The sequence below is a fragment of the Chaetura pelagica genome, unplaced genomic scaffold, assembly GCF_000747805.2.
Source record: "Chaetura pelagica isolate M959 unplaced genomic scaffold, ChaPel_1.0 scaffold453, whole genome shotgun sequence".
Taxonomy (NCBI): Eukaryota; Metazoa; Chordata; class Aves; order Apodiformes; family Apodidae; genus Chaetura; species Chaetura pelagica.
In genome coordinates, this window is record NW_009952879.1 from 1,248,456 (window position 1) to 1,273,363 (window position 24,908).

Here is a 24,908-nt window from a genome sequence, read left to right on the forward strand (position 1 = left end):
TTCCACAGCTGCTTACACAGAGTTTAAGGAAGTTGAGGTGCCAGTCTTGCCTCTGTCTTGCATGTGTCTTGTCACCTCTTGTCACCTTGTGGTGGCTTGGTGTTGTGCTGATCTGGCTGTGAACAAAGCTCTGCAAATAGCAGCCATCTGAGGAGGGTCAGTGCTCCCTTGTGCAGATCTGCAGCCATTGCCTTCTTGCCTATGCCAGGCAGTTTGTCACTGCAGGTAGTGAAAGGCACAAGAGTGCGGGTGGTCTCAGCTTGAGCTTCTGCTTCCTCTAGTCTTGCAGTTAGCATGTGTCTGAGGATGCCTGCCTGGAGCCTGGGTGGGATCTCCAACAGATGCATGCATGGTGCCCTGGCCCTCCTCCAGCTGAAAGTCATTGCAGTGACCTCTGCTGAAACACGTAGGTTGAAAGGGGACAATCTCCTGTGTTTCTTTGTTTCTTTCTCCCTGTTCTCAACTTTTACCTGATATATTGAGCTTGTTCCTGGCTGCTTTACACATAGGAGTGTTGGAAAACCTTCTACCAGCTTTGTCTGGCTCTTGGAAGAAGTTGTCTTTGCAAAGAGAGCTGTGGTGTGTAATGAAATAGCTTTGCAACGACATAATTTCAGTGCTGCTGTATGTCTGTACTGGCTTTCAGGTTGTTCCTAGGCTAAAAATATGGCCCATTAAGACTTGTGGAATGGGATGTAGCTATTTTAAGTATTTTAAGAATAAAGTATTTTAAGAATACTTTACTCCTTATGTGGTTTTGCTAAGTGATTTTGGTACTGCATTTGGAGACCTACTTTGTAAGATCACCCTGTCTGCAGTGTAAGTTGAGAAAAGAATCAAGTGTGTGTGTGTGTATGTGTTTCTGATGGTGAGGATGTGGTGGGTTGGAGGGCTGGGAGCTGGGAGGCAGGACTGGGGAACCTCACTGCTGTCTGACCAGGGCTGCTGGACCAGTTATTTTCATTTCTGATCTTACCTGCCCCCAGATGACAAGAGATTCAGAAATGCATGGAAAAGATTAACATTAGGATTTTTACCACCTACTTCATTTAAAACTATATACACTTGAGATGTCTTAAACAAATGGACAGTGGCCTTTCTTCTTCCTGGGGACAGCTTTTACATGGGTGGGAAGCTACAGATGGGGCCCAAGGCAGAAATGCAAATCGGCAGGGCTGTGATACGAAGCATTTGGCAGCATCGCAGGCTTAAAAGCTCCCTCCCCATGGCTGCTTGATCCTGCTTTCTCGGTTGTGCTGACACAGCTGGTTGTGGGCTGCACTGTGAGCTGCTGTGGAGCTTTGGCCTCAACACTGTGGGATTAGGGCCTGTGCTGCTGGCACCGTGAAGCTGGCCAATCCCAGTCCATCCCAGTGCTGCTTGTAAGAAGCCCTGGGAGGGGAACTGGCTTCAAAATGACTGCTGTGTTTACAGCTTCACAGAGACGTGCAGTAGCGAGCACAAACAGCTAATTAGTTTTTATAACCCTCTTCTGTTTGCTTTTGAAGACACCAGTCCCTCTCTGGCTTGCCTGGCTCCTGTTCGGTGTCATGACAATGTCAGTGCAAACGTGTGAAGCTCATGTTACTCAGGGAGAGTTCAGATGGGTTTGGTTTCAGCACAGGTCTGGTCTCTGAACTGTTCCAGCATTTTCCTGACAAGAGGCAATTGGTGTCAGAAAAGGTTTGGCCCTGAGACTGTGAACAAAACAGTTTTGAGGGACAGATCTCCCACGGTAATGAGTTCAGTGGTGGGTTAACTGTTTTTCGTAGATGAAAAGGTCAGATCCGTTGCCTGGGTTATATAGAAAGGTTTTGTTCTGGAACACCCTGCTCCTGATCAGCTCCTGTCTCTGCTAAGTTGTCAAGCACTGGTCTAAATGGTGTTTTTTTCTACATTTTCCTCATCAGTGAGTGTTGGAGAGTTTACTTTTTAGGTGAGTATGTTAATTTAAGGCTGGGAAGATTTGAATTTAGATCAGCAACTTGGGCAAATATAAAACACCCCTTTTTTGAGTCTTCCCTACTTGAAGTTTGGTTTTAATCATAAGTTTTAACAAATTGAGTCAGTTGAAAACATTCTCAGTGAAACACCCTCCTTTTTTCTCAGAAGCCATTAGCTGTCTTCAAGAAACAATATTTTAATTGAAGCCATGATAAAAGGAGAGCGGCAGTGGTTGCTGTAAAGCTTAATTTATTAAACAGCCTTGGTTTTAATGCAAAAAAAAAAAAAATCTCTAAAGAAAAAAAGCTGTGTGCTTTAAAACTGTCAAAATAAACCCTACAACTTTGAAGTCTTAAAATACTTTGGGAAATGCTGAATGTTTCTGACTGGTTATATGGAACAGCTGAACTGACTTAACTGGAACAAAATTAGAGGAACAAAGAGGTTTTGTTTCCACAGTATATTTTTTGCCCTTTGACAGTGCTGTCTGGCTCACCCTATGAGTTAGATACCCAGAGCAGGTCACTGTCAGCTTCTCCCCTTGGGTTAGTCTTTCCACATAACTGACCCACTGGAACAGCAGTGATATGCTTATAAAAGAGCAAAAATTACAGGAAGATTTAGAAGCAAGAGCAGAACTTGAACCTCCTGTAACTGGAAGTGCTGTGTTGGAGAATACCACAGGGTAGTAGGGGTTTTTTCTGGCTGGTGATTCATTTTGCATCCTATGCAATTGGACCTTCTCAACATATTCTCAAAGTAAGAGACTTGCCTTCCATGGAAGGTGCTGTGAGTCTCCCCGCGGATGCTTCCTATGTAGAGAGCAGCTTTCATCAGCAAAATGGTGAGATGGTTTCTATGCACGTGAGGTGTCCTGAGCATGGTAGCTGGCACACTAGCTCTGGGAGGTGCTCATGTGCTCTGTTTTTCTATTTGCATGAAAACAGGCTCTCTGTAAAGTCTATCTGCTGTTGGGGAAGGAGAGACAGCAGGAGGACATGAGCAGCTGAGAAGCAGAGCTCTTGTTTCCATGCAAATATGCTGTAAAGAACAAAAGAGGGTGAGAAGCATGCTCAGAGATGGGATCTGCAAGCAGAAAGGTTCCAGAGTTGTTTGCCATGAAGCAGCAGCATCAATTCCGTGTGAATGTAGTTTTTACTCTGTGAGATGCTGCTTTTCTTTTGAACTTCTCTAGGGCTAAACCCACCAGTCTGTGGGAACTTTGCTGCTGACTTCACTAGAATTAGGGCTTTTAGGTTCTGCTCATGAAATGATGAGTTATCTCTTCTTCCCAAGTCCCAGTTTGTAGAGGAGATAGGATGCAAAATAACACAAAAGCTGCATTGTCTGCCCCTGTGGTGAGCTTGCTGTGGCTGCTTTGGAGGATCCAGGGGTATATTTCACTGTCTTTAGGACTGCCCTGTGACTTCTTTCTCAGGACATTGGAGAGAGCTTATTTCTCTTTCCTTGGCACCTGAGGGTGATGGGAAGCCCTGCATCCCAGCCAAGACCTCTAGCACAACTATTGTGAACAGCAGCCTCACTCAAGTTTCCTACTTGAGCACTGCCAAGCTTAAAGGTCTTTGAGAGGAGGTGGGACTTTAAGATGGGGATAGCCCTGTGATGTACTTCAATTGATGTGACAACAGGAAAGAGCTCTTGGGGACTAGTTGGCATTCTCTGCAGCAAGCAGCTGGGATGGTTGGAGCCCCGGCTGCTCCGAGCTGCCTGTCCCTGTGGTAGAGGGTACCAGCTTGGGAACAGGTAGCAGGAACAAATGCATGTCTCCCTCTTCTATCACTGCTCTGAGAAAGGCATAAACCTTTCTTCATCAGCATTCACCTCCTTTTGACCTACAGGTACTGAGTGAGTCGCAAGGCAGTGCAGTGCCAGAGGAGATGCACAGTGAATTGAGTAGCTTGCTTGGAAATGTATCAGCAAGATGTCAGCAAGGTTAGGCTCATTACTAGATCTCATTAATTCTGTGGAATACACTGTAGAGAATATATTAACATTCTTACTCTGTTGACATATATTAACATATATAATAGTTGTATAATTGTTACTAGTAATTATGATGATACTAATAAGCTTATTCTCATAGACAATAGTCAAAATGGATATTCTGAAGTCTTTGTAGTTACTCTTAAATCCTAGCTGATGCGCAGGAAGGTGCTGGTGTGCATACGATGTAGTGAGAAGGGCCAATTTTATGCCTGGGAGGAGGCCAGATTTCACAGGTAGGGTTGAATGTGTTTGTCTGTGCTGGTTGGTTGGGTCAGACAGTTTGGGTCAGGAAGTTCCTATGCTTTTAGTTGGAAATTACTGTTCCCTACTCTGGCATTTGCTGCCATTCAGCAGAAGCACAGTAACTTGATGTGTGCAGGCTCCCATGCCGTGGCAGTGAGGCAAAAGTAAAAAGACATTGCTTAAGTCAGCTCCAGCCTAAAGTGTCCCTTTGGAGAAGCCTGTTCTGCTTTGCTTTGCACTGTCAGTGATAGTCTTATCTGGTGGTGTCCTTTCTTAAAGCACTCTTCACTCCAGGCTTTTCAGATCACTGCTCTAGATGAGATAAAGCTCCTGGCTGTGCATGTTATGTTTGCCTATATATTTGCCACCCCACTAGGTCTGATCTTGCCATTAGTTATAACTGAAAACCAAAGAGTGCCCTGATTTTTAGGTTGTTAAAATAGCTCTAAGACTTATGGAGCCAAAAGATTCTGTACCAAGATGTGTCCTCCTGTTTTTTTAAATATGAGTCTTGGCTCAGAGGTACAGCTCTTCTTGGTTTATTGGAAAATAATACCCTGTGGCATATCTGAAAGCCAGGTGCAGGGGGACAAACCAGCATAGTTATGGCAAAGAAATAATATTCAGGATTGTCTAAAGAAAGATTAACTTTTTAAGCTGGCTTTACTGATGCAGATTGTCAACCACTGTGTTGCAATAAAGAGCAGAAATAACTACATGTGAAAGGCTGACTTACAAAGGGGAGTAATCTAAAATGCTCTGTGTTGCAAGATTTCATGCAAGCGGTTTTGAAATGTTCTGCTCCATTTGCCTTAGAGAGAGGCCAGTTGTGCCAGCTGGCAGGTGCTCTCAGCAGTGCATCATCCTGGAGATGTTCAGGGTGAAATGTGTGCTAGAACATCCCGTCTGTCTCACAGGGGTCAAAACCGGATTGTTCCCTGTAATGCCTTTTTAAAGAAAACAAGCAAATAAATAAATAAAAAAGGCTTTGTACAGTGCAGGTGTAAAAGTCTGTAGCTTGGTTTTCAGTCCTTTTTTTGTTTGTTTGGTTGTTGTTTGTTTTGGTTTTTTTCCTGGGCAGCAGTTCCAAATTACTACCTTTCCTGTCAGGAGGTGGCTCTCTGAAATATCTCTTAGGGTTCCTGGTCTGTAGGATCAACATAAGTTGTGTTCAGTGAATGTCTCTTTCATTAGGTTCATACCGTATAATATTAAGGACATGTGTGATCCCACTTCTCTGTGTTGTAGTTACCTTGCATCTGGTGCCCAGCATCACAGTTCCTGTTTCCTTTAGGAATTGTTCTTAGTGCTGCTTCCATTGTTACACTTGCCTGGTTTGGGTTTTTTGGGGTTTTTGTGTGTGTTGGTTTTTTTGTTTTTTTAATAGCCTGTGTTAAAGTTGGATGCTCTTTGCAGCAGGCATCTGGGGTTTGATTTTTATTTTGTGTTCGTGAAGCATCCACTGCAGTTTTGCCTTGATCTTTGAGCAAGACCACTCCAAGCAAAATCATGCAGCCTTCAGTCCTTATCTTGCTAAAGCTTAGAAGTTCTGATTTCCCTGACTTTTGCCAAGACCCTGCTGGGGTGGGTCCAAAAGGTGAATTCAGATACCACCCAGCTTCTCCAGAACATTGTTTCCAGCGTCAATCCTTGCATCCTCTTCCCTTAGTCTAATTAAAACCCGCTGTAACCATGGCTGTGAAGCCAGCTGCTGTGCTTTGGCAGGTAGCAAAGGCAGGGCAGTGAAACCTCCAGCTAATTCATCCATGCTATGAAGTCATAAGAATCCTGTTAATTTTTAAAAAGTCCTTGATGCCCACTAATCCAAATCAATTTTAATTTCTTTCATAAAGTCGTGCTTCCATTTAGACTTCAGCTAAGAATTACAGCTAATTTGTTCGATTTTATAACAGTATAATTGAAAAAGTGATTTTAATGTCCTGGCAACCATATTCCCTTTCTTTGGTTGTTAATGAAAGAATCCATTAAAGTTAAATGATTTGGGCACAGATTCAAGTTGAATCGCCTGAATATTCTGGGGGAGTGTTTCTGACCATCTGCTGCTCTGTCATTGGCGTTTGTGTTGTAAATGGGACTGAGAGAAGGACTTCACAGGTCTTGTTTGAACCGTTAAGCATAAAATATCATTTTAATTTTCTGATCTCTGTGTAAATAGTGGAAATACTCAGGAGAGTTGGGACTGCTCTGGTCTGTGGTATCTTGCGCTCATAAATATCGCTTGCTGAGTTGTATTTCCACATCCTTTTCAGGGGCTCTCATGGCTGTTTGTATTGATTACAGCACATCATTCAGCAGCACGTGGTGAGTTCCTTTTAGTGACAGGCAGGACAACTGGAAGCGGAGCCTGTGAAGAGGAAAGGGCACGTGATGGAGAAGTGTTTCTCCTGCTGCCTCAAGTCACACTCATTATTTCTGTCTGCTTGCAAATGGAGCAGTGTGTCCTGGCGCAGGGCTGGTGAGCGTGAGCAGAGACAACTAATAAATCAGAGCAGCTGTTGTCAGCACCTTCCTGCTTGGTGTGTTCCTGTGGTGGGTGATTTAGGGCTGTTGGGCCAAGGTGACACTTGGCAGCATAGGCTGTAGTCAGGCAAGGGCAGAGTCAATGGACTCACTTCCTCCTTTCCCTCTAACAAACTCTCCCTCTTTCCTCTGCTGCCGAGCTTTCTCACTGCTGTGGGTGACACGTGACATGGCTGAACTGATGGGAAGCAAAATGGACAATAAACCAGCCCATGAAATCCACTGGGGATGGTAGTGGCTTTCATTGGGTTTGAGCCCATGCCTTGAAGGTGGATGGGTTTCTGGGTCCTCCATTAAAGCTGGAACCCTGTCCATCTCGTTAGGGGCAGCTCAGGCAGCCATTCCCGCATTCTGAGCTCAGGCTGCTTATCACAGGGTTAGTATTTAGCCACTCAGCCAGAGTGGCTCTCCATCCTCCTTTCAACAGCCTTTCAGTGGGGGAAAAAAATACAATAAAATTACAGGTGGTGTCTTTCTTTGGAAATGGCAAAGCACAGTCCAAGTGTCTGAAGGGAGGGGCAAGAAAAGTTCTGTAAGTTTGCGCCAGAGCTTTACATTGTATTTTGCATCTAAAGGTTTGAGTTTCAAAGATTGAATAATTGCCTGGTAGAGAGTATGAGACTTATTTCTGTGAAGTTTGGCTGCTAGTTTCAGACCTGCAGATTCCTCTGTGCGTTGACTTTTCCCAAGGTTTGAAATTGGGTATGATAGTTGTTCTTTTTTCTCTGTAGGATGTTGAGAAATTGACAGATGAAATATCCATTGTTTGAGTTAATATGTTTATATTTGTATCTTTGGAGTATACAGAACCTAAAAAGGCAAAAGAGCTACAAAATATAGTCAAGTTATAACTGAAGCCCCACAGGTGAAGGATCTCTGTGTATTTTATTTGGTAATATTAGTTTCTAGTTCAGTGACTATTCTCAAGAGACATAATTCTGAAGCATGTATCGTATTACATTCTTCTGGCTTTCTCAGGCATGAAGAGATGAAAGTATATCCTAAAAACATGCTAAACTTAAATAGTTCAAGTGCAAAAATAGGTAACGCTGTAACAGGAGATCTTGTTTCAGACTTTCTTGTGTTGTTTGCAGATCAAACATGTATATGATGCATGAAATAAAATGAAGAACTTTTGCATCTAAGAAAAGCAAGATGACTGGGTTTCCTTTCCAACATCAGAGAAAAATGCAGGAAATAGTTATGTATTAAAATCTTGTCTGTGAAATCATGCAAATCTAAGCCAGTCATTTTAGCAAGATGTGTTTTTTTTTTTTAATGGCAAATTGTCAGGCTTATTCAGCTCAGGCTGCTGCTCAGCAGCAAAATTACAGTCACCACAGCAAATGGGCCTTCTAATGTTAACACCAGCAGATAACAAAAATAGCATTTAATAACTTTCATTAGAGTTAGTGTTTCTAGGGCTTTGCTCTTTCCAATAATTTACATAATTTGCAGGTACAAGCTGCTGTGCCAGACTGTCCATCTGATTCTCTATCTGATCAGAGCATATTAATGCACTTGTTTGATGGTCTGTTACCAATAATTACCTTGGATTGCATTAGGAGCATTTCCAACATTGCAGCTGGTCTGTATTTTTCTCTAAGTGTATTTCAGAGCCCAATTACAGGACTCTGATGTGTTATTGTTCCAGTGTGCTTGTTCAAGCTTGTAATTTTAATATGCCTCTGCACTGTAAATTTATGAATGCAAACCCAAGGCTCTGTCCTGAGTTCCCCATGTGTCCGTGTCTGCAGCAGTTTCTGCAGAGATTGTTTCAGCCATTCCTCTTTGGCTTTTTAAGAGAAAGGTGGCAGCTAGAAGATGGAGGCTTCCTTTGAGTTGTTTGTAGAGCAAAGCTTGAGGTTCAGTGTCCTGGGTGCTTGGAGTGGAGCAGATGGGAAAGGGACAGAAACAGCTCAGCCATCCCTGGGTCAGGCAATGTGGGGGATTGTGAAGAGTTCTCAGTAATATTAGTGTTAAGTCCCTTTGGCACTTTAAATAAGCATTGTAGAATCATAGAATGGGGTTGGAAGGGACCTTTAGAAGTCATGTAGTCTAGCCCCCCCTGCAGTGAGCAGGGACCTTGTTGACTAGATCATGTTGCTCACAGCGTCCTTCAATGCAAGCTATTGCTGATATTGCTGTATGCAGGGACAGCTCTTCCTGTTCTGCTCTCAAGTAGTGTGAGACACCCTGGGGAGAAGATCTGAAAGAGGCCAAGTTTAACAAGGCACTATTTTGGCCTGCACTCGACTTCTGCTGGGCTCAGAGAGGTGAAAACACAAAGTCTTAACCTTTGTGGAAGAGTCAAGCACTTCACGGTTACAGTTGTCATTGACAATTCAACACAATGAATAAATTATTACTACTATTGATTTGTTTCATCTTTCTGGACCATTTGTTTTCAGGGAATACATCAGAATAACACACCTCTCAGTGAAACTGAACTCAATCCTGAGAGCTGGTTCTGTGTTTATCTGTATCTGGTAGGCATCACCTGTACAGACAGATAAGATGCTTGAACAAACTTGATGCTTGTACAGAAGCATGAGAGCATTTAGTCCTTTCTAGAAATCAGCTGATACTTTACTAGGTTGGAGTCTGCAGGGTTACATCAGCCTTGTCTTGGTGGCTCCAATGGCTTTGGGTGGCTGAAATGAGCAGCTGCATTTGGCTTCAGCATTAAAAGCATCAGAAGCATCCTTAAACTTGGAGATCTTTTCAGCTGTTTTATTTCCTTGATGCTTGGTATGTTATTTATAGACAAAGATGCTCATTTACTCAGGGCTTGGCAGCCTTTGCTTTTATCTAATATAGTCTAGTCATTAACCTGTTTACCTTAATTACAGCTTTAGATAACATCAAGCTTTTCAGGTGTGTTCTATAAACAGCAATGTGGCATTTTATATGGTTTAGATAATGTTTCTTTCATGGCATCCCTTCTGCTCTCTTGTTTTTAACTGGGGGGATGAACAGAACAAAGGCAAGAGGCTCTTGCCCAGCATTGTTCTTCAGGGAGAGCTGCATTTGGAGCATACTACAGCAAATCAATAAATTATTATTAATTTAACTTTTAAATGGAAGGGCTTTGTATGCATATGAAAATCTAATAATGGGCTACTGTGAAGTGGATGGGTTGGATCAATATTCCAAAGCCACAAAGCCTCATACAGATTTGTTAGATGCAAAGATCTTTGTAATTAAGTGAAGTAGAGCTGTAGGAAGAGGGAATTTTTATGTTGGCAGCATACTTGATCCACTGGTCTAGTGGCAGTAACTGGGCTCTCTTTTTAACTTTCCAAGGATGCACAGCTTGGATGCACATACTTGGGCAAACGCAGCTGGTAGGACTCAGGTATGTTTGCTCCCATGTGACATTTTGCCCAGAAGAGTATTTGGACCATGATCTTCCTACAGATTTAGAACAATGCATCTAAATGCACCCTCAAAGCATGCAACAAAGTGTTTCAGTCTAAAGCGAAGACTGGCCTAGGCTATGGGATGGCCAGGCCTGTGCTCATCTGCCATCTCCAGGGCACTGTGCGTGGATGGAGGTGAGCTTGCCCTGCTGGTGCTGCTTCTGGGTCCTGATGTGTACTGGGACTTGAGGGGCACTACTGTGCTCCCCAGCCCAACCTGGAGACTGATGGTGCCACTGCACTGGGTCTGTACAGGGTGTGAGGGGACTTCTCTTGTCATGGCATCGTACCCTGCCCCTGATGCAGGGATGGTGTGACAGGCTCTGAATGCAGTCTCTTGCTGCACACACTGCCAGGCCAGCACCCAGCTGCTTATGAAATGCTGGGATCTGCTTACTGACGGGATGATCTGAGAGTCTCTTGCTGCCAGCTGGATAAATATTCCTGCAGTAGTGGGAGATGCTGCATTGTTAATTAAACCATCTAGCTTGCATATATGCAGGATTAGGACAAAGCTTGTTTCCCACTAGTGAGCCCTGCTCAGTACTAGAATTGCTCTGATATGTGTGGATATCAAGTGTTAATAAAATGGTCTTTCCAGCAACCCTGGAGGTAGTTTTAGGAGCCTTCTGTTCCAGAGAGGCTAAATGGAGGCTGAAAGTGTAACTTTCTTATTCATAGCTGTTGCTGTAACAGGGTGGAAAGTTTCAGTAACATCTGGTAACTGGGAAGGGAATGTAAGGATTTTGACCCCACCATCTCATGGGCCTCATGACAATTGGGTGGAGTAATGTTTTCTGTTTTACCATGCCATGGAGAGGCTGAAGACCTGATGCACATGGAGATTTAGGTGCTCAGCTCCTCTTTCAGCCTTCTGTTGTGTGGAGGTCATGGGAGTTGGATGCTCTGACTCCAGAGCTCCTCTGGTTTTGATTTTAGTGCTGATGTTGCTGAGCACCCAGAATGCAGACTTCATCAGAGACCTCCATCCAGATTTCTTTCTGGGTCACCACTTGCCAAGTGCAGTTACCCTAAAAACAGGCTGAAACCAAGCTATTGAGTTTTAATTGTCAATGAATAAAGTTTCCAAGAAGAAAGAGGGCTTTGTATTGCTTTAATGGGGACACTGAAGTACAGTCACTCTTTGAATTAGACAATGAGAATGTAAAGATTTTCTACAGCTCTAAGAGCGTCTGAAGAGCATCGGCAGAAGGTTACACTGAGCAGAACAATGGCACAGTAGTTGCCTTGCTGAGAAGTAGGAAAACCCTTTGGAAGTAGTAACTCAAGTTTTTCTTCAGTACTGTTCACTGCTGATTAAATGAGATTAATTGTGCTGTTGAGTTCTGCGAGTTCAGCATCCAAAATAAATACATAAATTAAGACAGGCGACAGTGGAGAGCCTCAACTGCAGTTTGAATTCCTGCCACCTCCTGTGGGATGTGGAGGGGAGAAAGGAACCCTTTCCTTTTACTGTCTGATATCCCACAGAACACACACGATGACCAAGTGCTCTACTCGCCTCCTCTGAGCTGCTTTCCTTGCTCCCGGGGAGGTTTTCTTTGGCTGGAGCTCTGCAAGGTGCACAAGCCAGTTCCAGAGTGCCAGATGTGTGTGGAATAGGAAACAGTTTGGCTTGGCTCCAGGCTGTGGGACCTGCAGCACAACAGCGGCTCCCCAGGAAAACCTCCAGCTGCCAAGACCTAGAAGTGATGTCAGTTCTGGAAGTGTGTCAGATTAGAAACCCTTGTACTTTGCTCTCTGTGAAGTATTAATCTCCCAAGGCCTGTGCTGTAATGGGCCCTGTCTGGCTTGGTGCAACTTTATTTGTTTTGGGCTCGAAGTGTTGTAGGGGTTTTGTGTGGAGGCACTGGAACCTGTCGGTGGTTTAACTGCTTTGGGTTGGGTCTTGTCCTTTAATTGATCCTGGGGCCTCACTCAGCTAAGATACACCTCCCCTGACTTGAAGGTCTACGTCTTGGCAATGCTGGCCTGGGTGTTTGTAGGGATGGACTGGGGTTTGTAGGAATGATTGTGTCTTGGGATCTTGTATGTGCATAAATCTCTTTGTCTTTCCCCAGCTGAATCTTTGTTGAAGAGAAGATAGTACATCTCCCTCAAAAACTACCCTTCGGTCTGCCTTTGGGACAGCCCCTTTGGGTGGTGGCTTAGTTGGTGACAATGTTGTGACAGTGATGGGGAGCTGTGGGAGCTGTCCTCACACAAGCCAGAGAAGAGCCTGAGCTGTGCTGCAAATCTGTGGTGGGTTTATCAGCTGAGATTCTGGTAGTGCTGCGTTTGGGGCTGGGAAATACACATCTGTCTGAAGCAGTACGGCCAAGCTGTGTGTCCACATGGTGATGTGCCATTTGGGAGCTGGCTGGCAGGAAGCTTATTCATGGACCTTACTCAGGGATTGTGCATCAGCTCATTCCAGTTGTGCTAAGTGCTGTACAAAAAAAAAAAAAAAAATCATAGATATGATCTTTAAGGTCCCTTCCAACCCAAACCATTCTATGATCCAACAAGGGGAAATGCAGAGTTTTACATTTGGGGAAGAACAACACCATGTCCCAGTACAGGTTGGGGGCTGAACTGCTGGAGAGTAGTGTAGGAGAAAGAGACCTGGGGGTCCTGGTAGACAGGAGGATGACCATGAGCCAGCAATGTGCCCTTGTGGCCAAGAAGGCCAATGGCATCCTGGGGTGCATTAGAAAGGGTGTGGTTAGTAGGTCAAGAGAGGTTCTCCTCCCCCTCTATTCTGCATTGGTGAGGCCACATCTGGAGTACTGTGTCCAGTTCTGGGCCCCTCAGTTCAAAAAGGACAGGGAACTGCTTGAAAGAGTCCAGCGCAGAGCTACGAAGATGATTAAGGGAGTGGAACATCTCCCTTATGAGGAAAGGCTGAGGGAGCTGGGTCTCTTTAGCTTGGAGAAAAGGAGACTGAGGGGTGACCTCATCAATGTTTACAAATATGTAAGGGGTGAGTGTGAGGGGGACGGAGTTAGGCTTTTCTCAGTGATGACCAGTGATAGGACAAGAGGTAATGGGTGTAAATTGGAGCATAGGAGGTTCAAGGTGAATATCCAAAAAAATTTTTTTACTGTGAGAGTGACAGAGCCCTGGAACAGACTGCCCAGGGAGGTTGTGGAGTCTCCCTCACTGGAGACATTCAAAACCCACCTGGATGAGTTCCTGTGTGATGTACTCTAGATGACCCTGCTCTGGCAGGGGGGTTGGACTAGATGATCTCTCAAGGTCCCTTCCAGCCCCTAAGATTCTATGATTCTATGATTCTGTATGCCAGTGGCTTACACAGAAATGCATCCCTTTTGGCTTATGCATGTGTTTTGTTTTTAAAGTAATTACTATAACACAGCTCCTTCTCTGAACAAAGCCATTAGTCTCCTGTTGAACAGTAACCTTTTATTTGCTCATGCTGTGTAACAGAGCTCAAGGACGTGTTTACTGCTGATAGCCAAAATTTCACTGGAACAAGCATCTCCCTTGTATAGGTCTTTCCTCCTCGATTGAACTGGTTAAATCCCAGGGAAGGGAAATAACCCTATATACAGGGAGACAAGTGGAATTTTGTGCTGTCCTCAGCCATGGAGTGGAAGCTCCCATCAGATCTACGGGCTTGGAGTATTGTGTGTCTTGGATGTGAAAGCACTGCTCTGAGGGTCTTGCCTCTGACCGAGTAATGGCATCATCAGGGATCTGCCAAGCCTCACTGTGTTGCTAGCTCACACTTCACCTGATTATTTATAGTTCTGAAATTACGAAAACAAGATAATTGATTCTTTTCTACATTTGCTCAGTGTTAAGTTGTGCAATTCCTGCTTCCATTTGATGTCGGAGAGAGGAGGTCATAGGAGTGGTTTTTAGCTGTACATCGAGATGTGCGATTTGGGAAGGGAGATGTTGGCTGGTTTAACATGGATTTTCAGATGCCTGCTTTGGTTCTGGAGTCAATCCTGACACTGACAGGAGCTGTGCTCCCATGGAGGGCAGAGGACAGCTTTGTGCCTCAAAGATTTTATAACCTGTCTTAATCCAAAACACTCTGGGCTTTTTGCCACTCAACAGGAGACTTTTACTTCCCTGGGCCTGGACAGCAAACGTGGCTGGCTGGCTGATGGAAGCAAGGAAATAGATGGGAGAGAAAGACTTTTTTTTTTTTTTTTTGTAGGCTGTTTTTGTGCATAATGTAGCAGAGGGATTAGCAATGTGGGACAGAGTAAAATACCTTTGCAGAACCTCGGTCAGAAAATACAGTTTTCATGGGATGAAATGCTTTTAAGTTGCTCTATCAGAGACCCTCCATTTCGGGACATGTTTGCATACATCTGCATTCCCCCAGAGCTCTGTGTATGTCCATATGCATAAATGTGGTGTATAGCCACATTAAGTGTGTATTTGCACATATATTTAGAATATTGAGGCTGCTACTGCTTGCCTTGGAATATCTCAGCAGTTTGCAGGGCTCAGTGGAATTTAGTATGAGCTCTGCTGGTTATAAATGGGACTGACTGGGCACAGACTGTGGTGTTCCTTTCTCCTTGCAGCCCCACTGCTCTGCTTTTGGCTTCTTTTCCCCCAGAAAAGTATTTTGAGATGTTCTTAGTTGTGTTGGGTCATTTCTTGGTAGTTGGTAGGTAGGTTTGTGTGCTTGTGCTAATGTCAAAGCCTACTTTGAATCTAGATGTGATGTTGCCTGTAGAACAACTCTGTACAGGGTTTCCTGGCCTCAATTTAGAGATCCATGAGCTGAAAACTTCCAGTTTTGCCAGGCTTTAAGGCTTGGAGATACATCCAAGAGGAGTCACAGGCATAAAGCTCTCCATCTCCAAAGCATGGATCTAGAGCTAAAATGCCTATCTAGAACTAATACGTGGAAAGACCTTCTGGCATCTGACTTGAATCCACCTCCCTGTCATTATCCATGTCCATTGCAATAGCTGTATTTGCTGTGTGAGGCAAGTGGCTGTTCTGGGTGGTCTTCATTCATTATGGTGTGACCTCCAGCAGGTAAGAGGGTGAAGGTGAGCAGAGGCTGTGTGAGCATGTGGCTGAGTGTTTAAACAGGGTCGTATCCATTTCTGTCACTGTACGATGAAGAATGGAGCTTGGAAATAGTGAGCAGCTTCTGTAAGCACTTAACATTCCTGATTTCATTTGTCTTTGATCTCACTTGAAGCAATTTTACTCTCTTCTGATCCTTTCCCTTGAAGGAGCTTTTATCTCATTGTCAGGCTTGCTAATTTAGTGCAGTGTTTTGACCCAGACCTCCTCTTACGTTTCCAGAGCCTGGAAGGTATTTTTTCCTTAATCACAGAGTGTTTATCCAGTTCTTTTAGTAGCTTAGGACAAGAGTCATAGTGGGGCTTTTTGCAATGCTGAGTCCAGGGCCCTGCTACTCCAACCTTTATATGTGGAATGATCCTGTCCCCCAACATGTGCAGTGTTTTGGGGCCCATGGGGCAGGAAAGAGGGCTGGCTGATTTAAGGCAGGTCTGGTGTCAGTTGTGGATTTAATTTGCCCCACTGGAAGCCTCCCTGTGCTGTGTTACATGACAGACAGAGATTGTCACACATGTTTGGCCATGTCATGATCTTCTGCCAAGTGTTCAGTTTGAGTCCTGAGGGTTTTGAGTACATCTTTGAGAGTTTTCACTTGGCTTCTTGGTCTAGAAACTTTTTTTGTGCTCCTGGAGCAAAAGGCAGGGGGTTGAGTATGGTCATGAGCACTCACCGTCGTACGGAGCCTGCATCACTAGACTCTTGCAAATAGAAACATTGACGCCCTGGAGGTTGGTTGCTTGTAAGTGGTTTCTGCTGTTACTAGGTGGATTATGTGGTTGGTAAAGTTTTCCAGGAAAGGAGTGACTGTTGCTCTGTAAAGATTCTGTGCAGTAATGTGTTTTTTGGTCTGAAGGCCTGAAGAAGGGCAACCTCCTCCTGTCAATATCCAGTGGGATGGTATTGTTGTGAACAGCTCAGCCAGTGCAGCAAATACTGATGACAGGAACAGGCCGCTGTGCTTGCTCATGAAGGATCCTTTGCTCCTGGTGTTAGTATGTTTCTTGGTGGGCTGTGGCACAAGTCACCTGTGAGGTCCAGTTTCAAATGCACTTTCCTCCAGTGGTTGTTTCTTCTGGTGTAGCAGAGACCTGATCCAGGCTGTCAGGCTTGACGTGGGTGAACTCTGCAGTCTGAGAGACTGGATTTGACTCTGAGGAGAAGAATTGGGTGATATTTAGGGATATAGAAACATGATCACGTTTTTAGAAAGCAAATGCTTCTGCTGTGGTGCAAAATATGGAGCTCTCTGTTCTTACTCCACTGCAAGTGGGTTGAGTTGATTTTTAAGGGATTGAAATCTGAGAGGCTGGTAATTGCTTCTTACTGACCTGTGCTGGCGTGGGAAGCTGCACTGCAGCTCTCGGCTCTATTCCTGGTTGCCTGAGCCAGCCAGCTGTCCCCTCGCGCTTCACCTTTTGAAGAGGAGGAGTATTTTCAGCAAAATGCCATTTTAATTGCTGTCTGAAGAAAATAGAAAATAGGACAGATACACAGGCTGCAGGCTGTTTCCCCAAGTGAGGAACTGGAGTGCCTGGCACGGAGCAGGAGCCCATGGAGAATGAGGAAGCAGGTGGACAGCCCTGTGTGGTGGCAAGGGATGTGTGAGGGGAATGTCCAGCCTGCAGAGGCAGCTGATTGCATATGGCTGTTCCCACTCAGCCCTGTTGCCTTAGGGCAGGGTTGGTGCTGCAGGGGCACAGGAGTAGGCCTGGGCAGCACTGGTGCCTATGCAGCTGGTGCTGTACAAGAGCTGTCTGAAGCTTGCTGGGGTGTTGCTGCTGGCAGTGATGGGGGAAGGGGAGTCAAGGGGAAAGATGCAAATAGAAGCTGGAGCTGTTGGCTAACTGGACTGACTTGTGAGCTGCCCTAATACCTTGTCTCCTCAGTTTCTACTTGTGCTTCTAAAGATGACACATTTCAGGAAAGGCAGAGGATTGAGACTCTTAACTAAGTTTCAATATCTGTTTAAATAAGGTCTGCATCACATGCCTCAGCCTCTACCTCCCTGGAGGTGCTGGGTACACACAGGCTGACGAAGCCCCTGTGACGTGCTGCCAGGAGCAGCAACCATGGGGAGATCCCTTCAGATAAGTGTCTTTGTTGCTGGTCCTCCATGAATGGGGTTTCTCACCACAGTGTTGGGGCTATGACTGTGCCTCCTGTCTTTAGCTCAGCAGACTTTCCCCAGCCACAGACTGTCAAACTCCTCCTGTGTTTGACCATGTCACCTGTACATCTCTATGCTGGTAGCTTGCTCTGTGCTCAATTTCTCCCTATTTCGTGCAGTGTTTTTTGTACTGCCTGTCTTGGATGGAAACCTTTTGATGGCAGTGTGTTTTCAGAGCATTTGTGGCAGCCTTTCAGCTTCATGTTCCCCTACTTCTAGCCTCCTGTGGAGCCACTGAGTGAGTTTTGTAGCTTGTTGTGATCCTCAAAATACTAACCTTCCCTAGGAGACAGGAATGGGCACAATTGCCCTTAGAGAGGGGCATTTGGTGACAGTCCCTGCATTCTGGCCTTCCTCAGAGGAACCTGCTGGGGCTGTGGTGGCTGAAAACTCCTGAAATTATGTTGCAGTGCAGTCATGTTGGGAGCTCAATGTCATTTGCTGCTCCTTGCTGTGCCTTCTTCCTGCAGAATATGGGTTAGGACACAGTGGAATTGTCCATGCAGGAAAACCCTAAATCCAGGGACTTCCAGACAGGTCCATGTTGGCAGTAGTTGCCCTTTTGTCATGGTGTGCCTGGCTGGCTGTTTAGCATGATATGAAATGGGCATCTCTGCATCCTGCTGGGATTTGGCTTTGGGGGCTGGGAGATTGTTCCCTGGATGTCCTAATGAAGATGGGGGTGCCTAAGGCAGAGTCTCTTCTGTCCCGTAATGATGGCAATCAACAGGCAGGGGACTGGTAGGATTCTTGTGGAGTCTTCTCCTCAGTAGAGGGACATACCTGGCCAACATCGAGTTCTAGTTGGTTGTTCTGAGACCTGGGGCTATTTAGTCTGGAGAAGACTAAGAAGGGGATCTTACTAATGTTTACAAATGTCTGAAGGGTGGGTGTCAAGAAGAAGGGGCCAGTCTCTTTTCAGTGGTGCCCTGTTATAGGATGAGGGGCAAGGGACACAGACTGGAACACAGGAAATTTCACCTCAACGTGAGGAAAAACTTCTTTACTGTGAGGGTGATGGAGCACTGAACAGGATGCCCAGAGGGGTTGTGGAGTTTCCTTCTCTGGAAACTTTCAATACCCATCTAGATGCATTTCTGTGTGATGTGCTCCAGGTGATCCTGCTCTGGCAGGGGGGTTGCACTTGATCTCCGGAGGTCCCTTCCAACCTCGGCTATTCTGTGATCGTGTGATTCTGCCAACCAGCAATGAGGGCAAACCTGACAAGTTCCTATTCCCATGGGCTCAGGCATGGAATCAGCCCCGTGGTGGGCAGGGTTAGGCCCTTCCCTTCAGGGGCACCGGCAGGTTCCGGCACACGCCTTGAAATGATTCCATCTCCCTGCATGTGTAATTTTGCGTGTCATTGCCCCTAATTGCATGCTTAACACACGCTCTTTTAAAATGTAGCCCTTTTATCAGCAGTAGGTAGTAGCAGGTTTAATAGGGTGTTTGAATTTCTATAAAATTAATCTGTAGCCTTCTGCGATAGGAGACGGGCAGGGAGCCATGTGGTTCATATCCAGTGTTGATAAACTTGTTATAGAGGCAGGAAACATTTCTGATTGGAGCAGTGACAAAATAATTTGGAGCCGAGCCATAAAAAGAGTGGATGGGGATGGTTTGAGCACAGCAGAGATTGAAATTGCTGGTGTGTGGAAGCAGCGCTGCCAGCTAACATTGACTTAGTGTCTCTGGAGAACTCTAACAGCAAATGCATTTTATTAATGGCAATATTCTTTTAGGAAATGCTGAGCCTTGTTTCAGAGGTGGAGCTCTCCTATGAGTATGTGGGTTTGGAAATCAGCCAGACTAAGACCTGTTCATCTTAGCTTGTTGCTGGTCATGGCTCTGGCCTCTGCCTGCAGCAGGCAAGTTGCCTAAGGGCATGTTCTGGGTAAGACATGATGTGATTGTCAGTTTGCAGCTGGAATATCCTTTTCTAGTGGGTAAAATGCATCCATCCATTCTCATTCTGGAATCGCTAGTATAGCATAAAATGCTCAGAGACAGCAGGCCACATTTTTAGCCATTCTTTTGTTGTCTTTCCTTTGAAGTAAATCACCCAATACATGAACATCAATGGTGGATGATGCCTTTTGGGGTTCCCAGCTGAGTTCTAGCTCTTACTGCCAGTTTCCCTTGTTGTAATCTGTCCTGCCACTCCTCTGAAGGAGATCCTCAGGATCTTGGGGCTTTATCTTGTCCATGTTGCCACTATGCAGATAGCACTGCTTCAACCAAGTTGTGCTCATTTGCATTGGGTATCAAGCGGAGCGTGAACATCTTTGCTTGTGCTTAGCTGTCATGTGGGAGTTCATCAGCCTCAAAGGAGGCTGTGGTATGCAGGCAGGTTAAGGGCAGCTGACACTTCTCCTGGGCAGCCATGGCAGGTGAAGGAGAGGTTGGGGCCCTTGCTGCATCTTCTGTGCCTGATATTGCTGTCATTTCTTCCAGGTGTTCTCTGCTTCAATCCAGCATGGAAAGAGTAAGTGTGGATAGAAGGTGTGGCTGCTGGACACTATGGTGGGTGGCAGGGATAGTGCAGGTTGTGCTTGCAGTCCTCGGTGTGTGTGATGGAGAATGTACGTGGACAAGTGTCACAGGAGGTGCTGGTCAGCTAACAGAACTAAATTTCACCTATCTCAATTCACTCATGGAGAGCTGTTCTTCCTTCACTGTGCAAAACTGGCATGTGATCAACCAAGCAGAGCAAACCTTACTGCAATGCTGTCTTTTCTTTGCAGGGAGGCTGTTGGAAGGGGATTCTCTGGAGCTGAGCTGTAGTGCTGGTCCTGCAAAGGTGATACTGGAGCCCAACCAAGCTGTGGTTTTGGACTGTAACCTGGCTCCTGTTGAACAGGTGACCAATATCACATGGAAGAAGAATGGGTTTCCATTAGTGGAGCAGGAATATCTCCATGTGCTTCCAAATGGATCACTCTTCATCTCATCCCAGGCTGCAGCAAAGGACAGTAAATATCCTGAGAAGGCTGATGCTGAGGGTAATTACTCCTGTGTGTCTCACAGCTCCCTGGGGACTGTCACCAGTCAAATGGCTGCAGTCAGATTTTCAAGTAAGTGTTGGGTGGTTGGTTTTTGTTTTTCTTTTTTTTCCCTCCTTGTGTTTATACAGACCATCTGCCTCTCAGAGTGTTTGAGATACAGTGTCTATGAAGTGAAATTCTATTGATGATGTGTTGATGGGATTTGGGATAGTCCAAAATAAGCAGTGGTGTCTTTCTGTTTAACACCCTGTGAAACTCACCCAGGTAAGTGCTGTTAATCATGAATCAAAAACAGGACCCTTGTCACTCTGCAAAAGCCAGTAGTTGCTTTTGCAAAGAACTTAACACTTCACAGCCCTGAGTGCAGCACCCTCTGCCTGGGGAAGTGGCTTGTCTATGTCAGCTCTGGCTCTCCTGGCCAAGGCTGTGATGAGCTTGTTGCCTCAGTGATGTAGAGAGGCAGCACTGCCCTAAATCTGTGAGCACTGTGTGAAGTGGGTGGACTGTAACTTTGTCCAGATGAAGATCTGCCCTGAGTGAAGAGTGTGGGTATACTGATAAAAAGAGTTAATCTCTATAAGGCAGTCAGGTGGATGTGGGTGGGCGCTTGAGGGGCATAAAGTACTGGAAACAAGCCAGGTTGCATTCAGGTGGTCCAAGTTTCCCTTTGTCCTTGCTCTCAGTAGCTTGCTTAGATCATGATAGACTTCTAGGGGCACGTATTGCTCTCCTCATTTGTGACTTCTGGTGACTTTGACAGCTTTAGTGTGTCTGAATATGGCTTTGTGAAAATGATAAAGGCTGTGAACATAGCTGGGAACTGATGCGTCAAGGGAGGCCTTGGGATCTTTCATTTTCTGCACTGTGAGGTCCTGATGGACAGAATGTTGGATGTCTCCCCTTCTGGTGGCTTTTGTTTGGGAAAGCTTAGCTCTGCCTGTAGCAGGGGGGGAGTAGCAGAAGAGCAGGAGCTTAATCGTTAGCAAAGTGACTTCTCTGATGAGAGTCCAGGCTGGTGAGTGCAGTGAGCAGGAGGTCAGGGCTCTCTGTATGCCTGGTGGGGCTGAGGGAGGTACTAGGGTTCTAGCAGGGACAGATGCACTGAATATCAGTTCCCAAAAGCATAGTGCTGCTGATGTCAGGTGTGGGAAGGAAGCAGGTAAGCCAAAATGGTTTTGCAATGCTTTGGTGCCAGTGAACATGTCCCAGCATGGAAGGATGTGCTTTCCAACAAATTATGCAGCAGGAGAGAGCAGCGTACTCAGGGCTTCTGAATAAGGAAGTCTTTGTGCATGGCATGGTCTGAAATGCCTGTAGTGAGATCCTCCCTTCCCACAGAGACCAAACTAGAGCGTGGCATTGGACTAGTGCTCCCAGGCAGCCTTCTGCCATCATCTCTTTGTGTGTCCCACAAACCTTGCCAGGCTCCCATGGCTGGGTAAGACAGAGCTCCTGGCTCCCATGGCTGGGCAACACAGAGCTCCTGTCTCCTCTGGCTGCCTCTCCTTTCTGATGCAGGTTACTGGGCTGTTCTTGTTCTTGAGTTTCTAATGGTGCATTTGAGTGGTGTTGGCAGTGTCAGAGCTGCAGAAGGGGGAGTTTGAGCAGAAATGGGCAGGCAGGGCAACCTTTTCTAACACTTTTGACAATCTGAAGGTACCTCTCCTGCAATCCCAGTTCTTGGTGCTGGGCCTAAAGAGCTAGGCCAAGTGCAAATCAGGAGTCAATTAAACACTTTTCCAGCCTACCCTGCTGTGACAGGGTGGTCTGTTCTTGAAAGGACTTGGAAAAGCTGTTTTGAAAGGACCTGAGAGCAAGTTCAACTGGAAAGCTTCAGGGAGGAGGTCATAGCCCTGAAGAAAGAGGATGGCAGCACTGGGAATGTGCTCTCTGTGTCATGTATTGGATTTGGCCATGCACATCAGGTTAGGTCCCTCTAGGCCACAGCTGATCTCTTCTGGGTTCTCTGGTGAACACTCAGCACAACTTGGGGAGGAGTGTAGAAGGGACTTGGGGAGTTGGATGCTGAGCAAGGAGTGGTGAGAGAAGGGCAGAGCCCAGCATCTGTAGCTCCTCAGTAGCTGGTGAATTCAGTAGGTTCCACTGGCTTTGCTCAGATGTTCCTGCAGGCAGAATTTACCCCATGTCAGCATGGTGCAAATCCAGGGCAAACTCCAGACCATGAAGAGCAATGAGAGGCTGGAACAGAAGGCTGTCTACATGAGAAAGAGTCTGCAGTTCCACTTGGTGTCCAGGTTGTCTAGTTAGGTGGAAATCTCTTTATAATGGAAGACATGAGAGAAAAGGCTCTTGAGGCTTTATTTCCTTTCAGTCTCTGAGAACACTCCAAGATCTGAACTGCTGAATCTTTGTGCAGTGTTCAAGAGTAAAATTCCTTTGTATTCAGGAATGGCTCCTGGAGCTATTTTAAGTGTGTGACTACCAGTAAACGATTTCTTGACCTACCAAACAAGTGAGGTTAGAAAATAATGCAAACACAGTAACACTTCTCTCGAGTACAGTGACTTATGTACATGTTGATGAACACAGCTGCTCAGCACACCATCAGGGCTGAGGCGCTTTTGCACTTGCTCAGAGCTGTTGTAGATGAAGATGCACAGTGGATGTTCTGACTTGCACTTGACACTGATGTATTTAACCTCTGGTACCCCCAAAAGGGTGGTCTAGGTTTGGGCAAGCTTGTGTTTCAGTCTGTGATCACTGCTTTAGAAACCAGAACTCCTGATGGCAGGTAAAGCTTTTGCCCAGATCAGGGGAAAGAAAATCTTTGACCTTTGCAACATGTCCTCCTTTTCTGCTCAGAAAATGTTCAGCGTGCAGCACCCACGGATTGCTGGTCACCCATCCCTCCCGTTTCCTCCCTGCAGTGATTTGTAGTACCAGATAAAAAGCAGCTTCCAGTATTCCATCAAGTGAAGGAACCTCTGAGGGCTGTGAAGAGGGAGTCAAGGATCCTGCATGCAGATTTTGTCTGAGGAGGTGGAAGAACTGGAGTAGAAAAGGCATCATTAATCCAGGATTTATTTCACTGCTCCTGCCCTAATTCCAGCCACCCTGAATCAGGATATGTTCCCTTTTAGGGCTGACTTGTGTTGAAGTCTGAGCCGTGCCTCTTACCTGGTGGCAATGGTTTGTGCCTCTTTTACAGACCTGGGTTTATTGTTTGGTGAGAACAGTGGAGATATCTGAAAACTAGTCTGTCTTAAATTGCCTTTCCCTGCCCCTGGATTTTTCCAGAGGAGTGTACATAGATGATGTGTCTCTCCATCTCATTCTGGGTTTCTCGCAGAAACAGGGAATTTCAGGTGAACTCTCTCCTTGTTCATACTCATATGTCTCCTTTTATTACCATCAGCACAGGAAAAGTGCTGCCTCTGTGGCACAGACACGCACCTGACATAACATATGCATTTCTGAATGGAGAGCAGCGAGGGAATTGATTAATGAAATGCATCTCTCCCTTCGATTTGTTTTGTGGGTTGGGCAGAAGCACTTGCTACATTAACATTCAGCTGGTGCACATGAGGGTTGTAAAGACGTTTTCTTTAAAAGCCTGCTGCTCAATAACGTAGTCTATCCAAGGCTGTTTATGTGTAGATGGAGTTATTCTGTGTGCTGATTGCCCTGGGCACTGCTGATCAGTTTGGGGCAGCAGAAGAAAACCTGTTCCGCAGGTGGGATATCCCTGCCATCAGCTCATGCTTGGGTCCCACAGAGTGCTTCCTTCCCTGGGCTGGGGCTCTGTTTGTGGTTGGCCATCCACACCTTGTGGCAGGGGTGTGGTGGTGGCAGATGAAGAGGATTAAGTCTGTGACAGCTCCTGGGGGTGAACAGGCCATGAAGTGAACGGCTGCTCAGGCTGAGGAAGCAGCTTTGCTGCTTTCTCCAAGCCCTGTGTGCTCCCACGTAGAAATACCAGGGATGTTATTTTAGTTGTGAGAAGGTGTAGCTTTCTACCTGTTAATAACTGCATTTGTCAAGATTTGTTAAAGCTGCAAATTTAGCTTAAACATTTTGTGCGAAGGAGGTTCTAGAAAATAACAGTAATTGTGGGTGTCAGAGGAAGGCGTTTGCTGTGCCTGGAGGGAAGGGGCCTGTGTTGCCTGGCTGCCGGCAGTGAGCGCAGGAGGGGGCTGGTGTCCTGTGGAGGGACAGGCCAGAGCAGAGATCAACACACATGGCTCTCATGATCCACTTGCCACAAGGAGAGCAGCTCTCCTCCATGGTGTGTCTGGGCTTTAAGGAAAGGCAGACTGGGATTTACTCTTAAGGATTTATTTTATGCTGTTTATTTGGTGGATTAGCTGCACAGGTGAGTGAGGGCCTGTGACTGTAGGCAGAGCCAGGCTGGGCAGGAGAACCTCCAGCAGATGAATGCACAGGCTCTGGACCATCTACAAATGTGACTTTCAGATGCTGTTTCAAGTAGTTGAGAAAGTGTCATCTGTGGAGAGACAGGACCAAGCCCCG

The 24,908-nt window shown here is 45.8% G+C and overlaps 1 protein-coding gene across 1 annotated transcript in view; it reads left to right on the top strand.

The window, feature by feature from the left end:
• The first annotated feature begins 19,716 nt into the window (after positions 1-19,716).
• IGDCC4 (immunoglobulin superfamily, DCC subclass, member 4) overlaps positions 19,717-24,908 on the top strand; it is a 54,157-nt gene continuing 48,965 nt past the window's right edge. Inside the window, exons 1-2 of the mRNA XM_009995323.1 lie at positions 19,717-19,750; positions 20,157-20,486. Of these exons, the coding sequence (XP_009993625.1) occupies positions 19,717-19,750; positions 20,157-20,486 (364 nt within the window). The remainder of the gene's footprint in view (positions 19,751-20,156; positions 20,487-24,908) is intronic.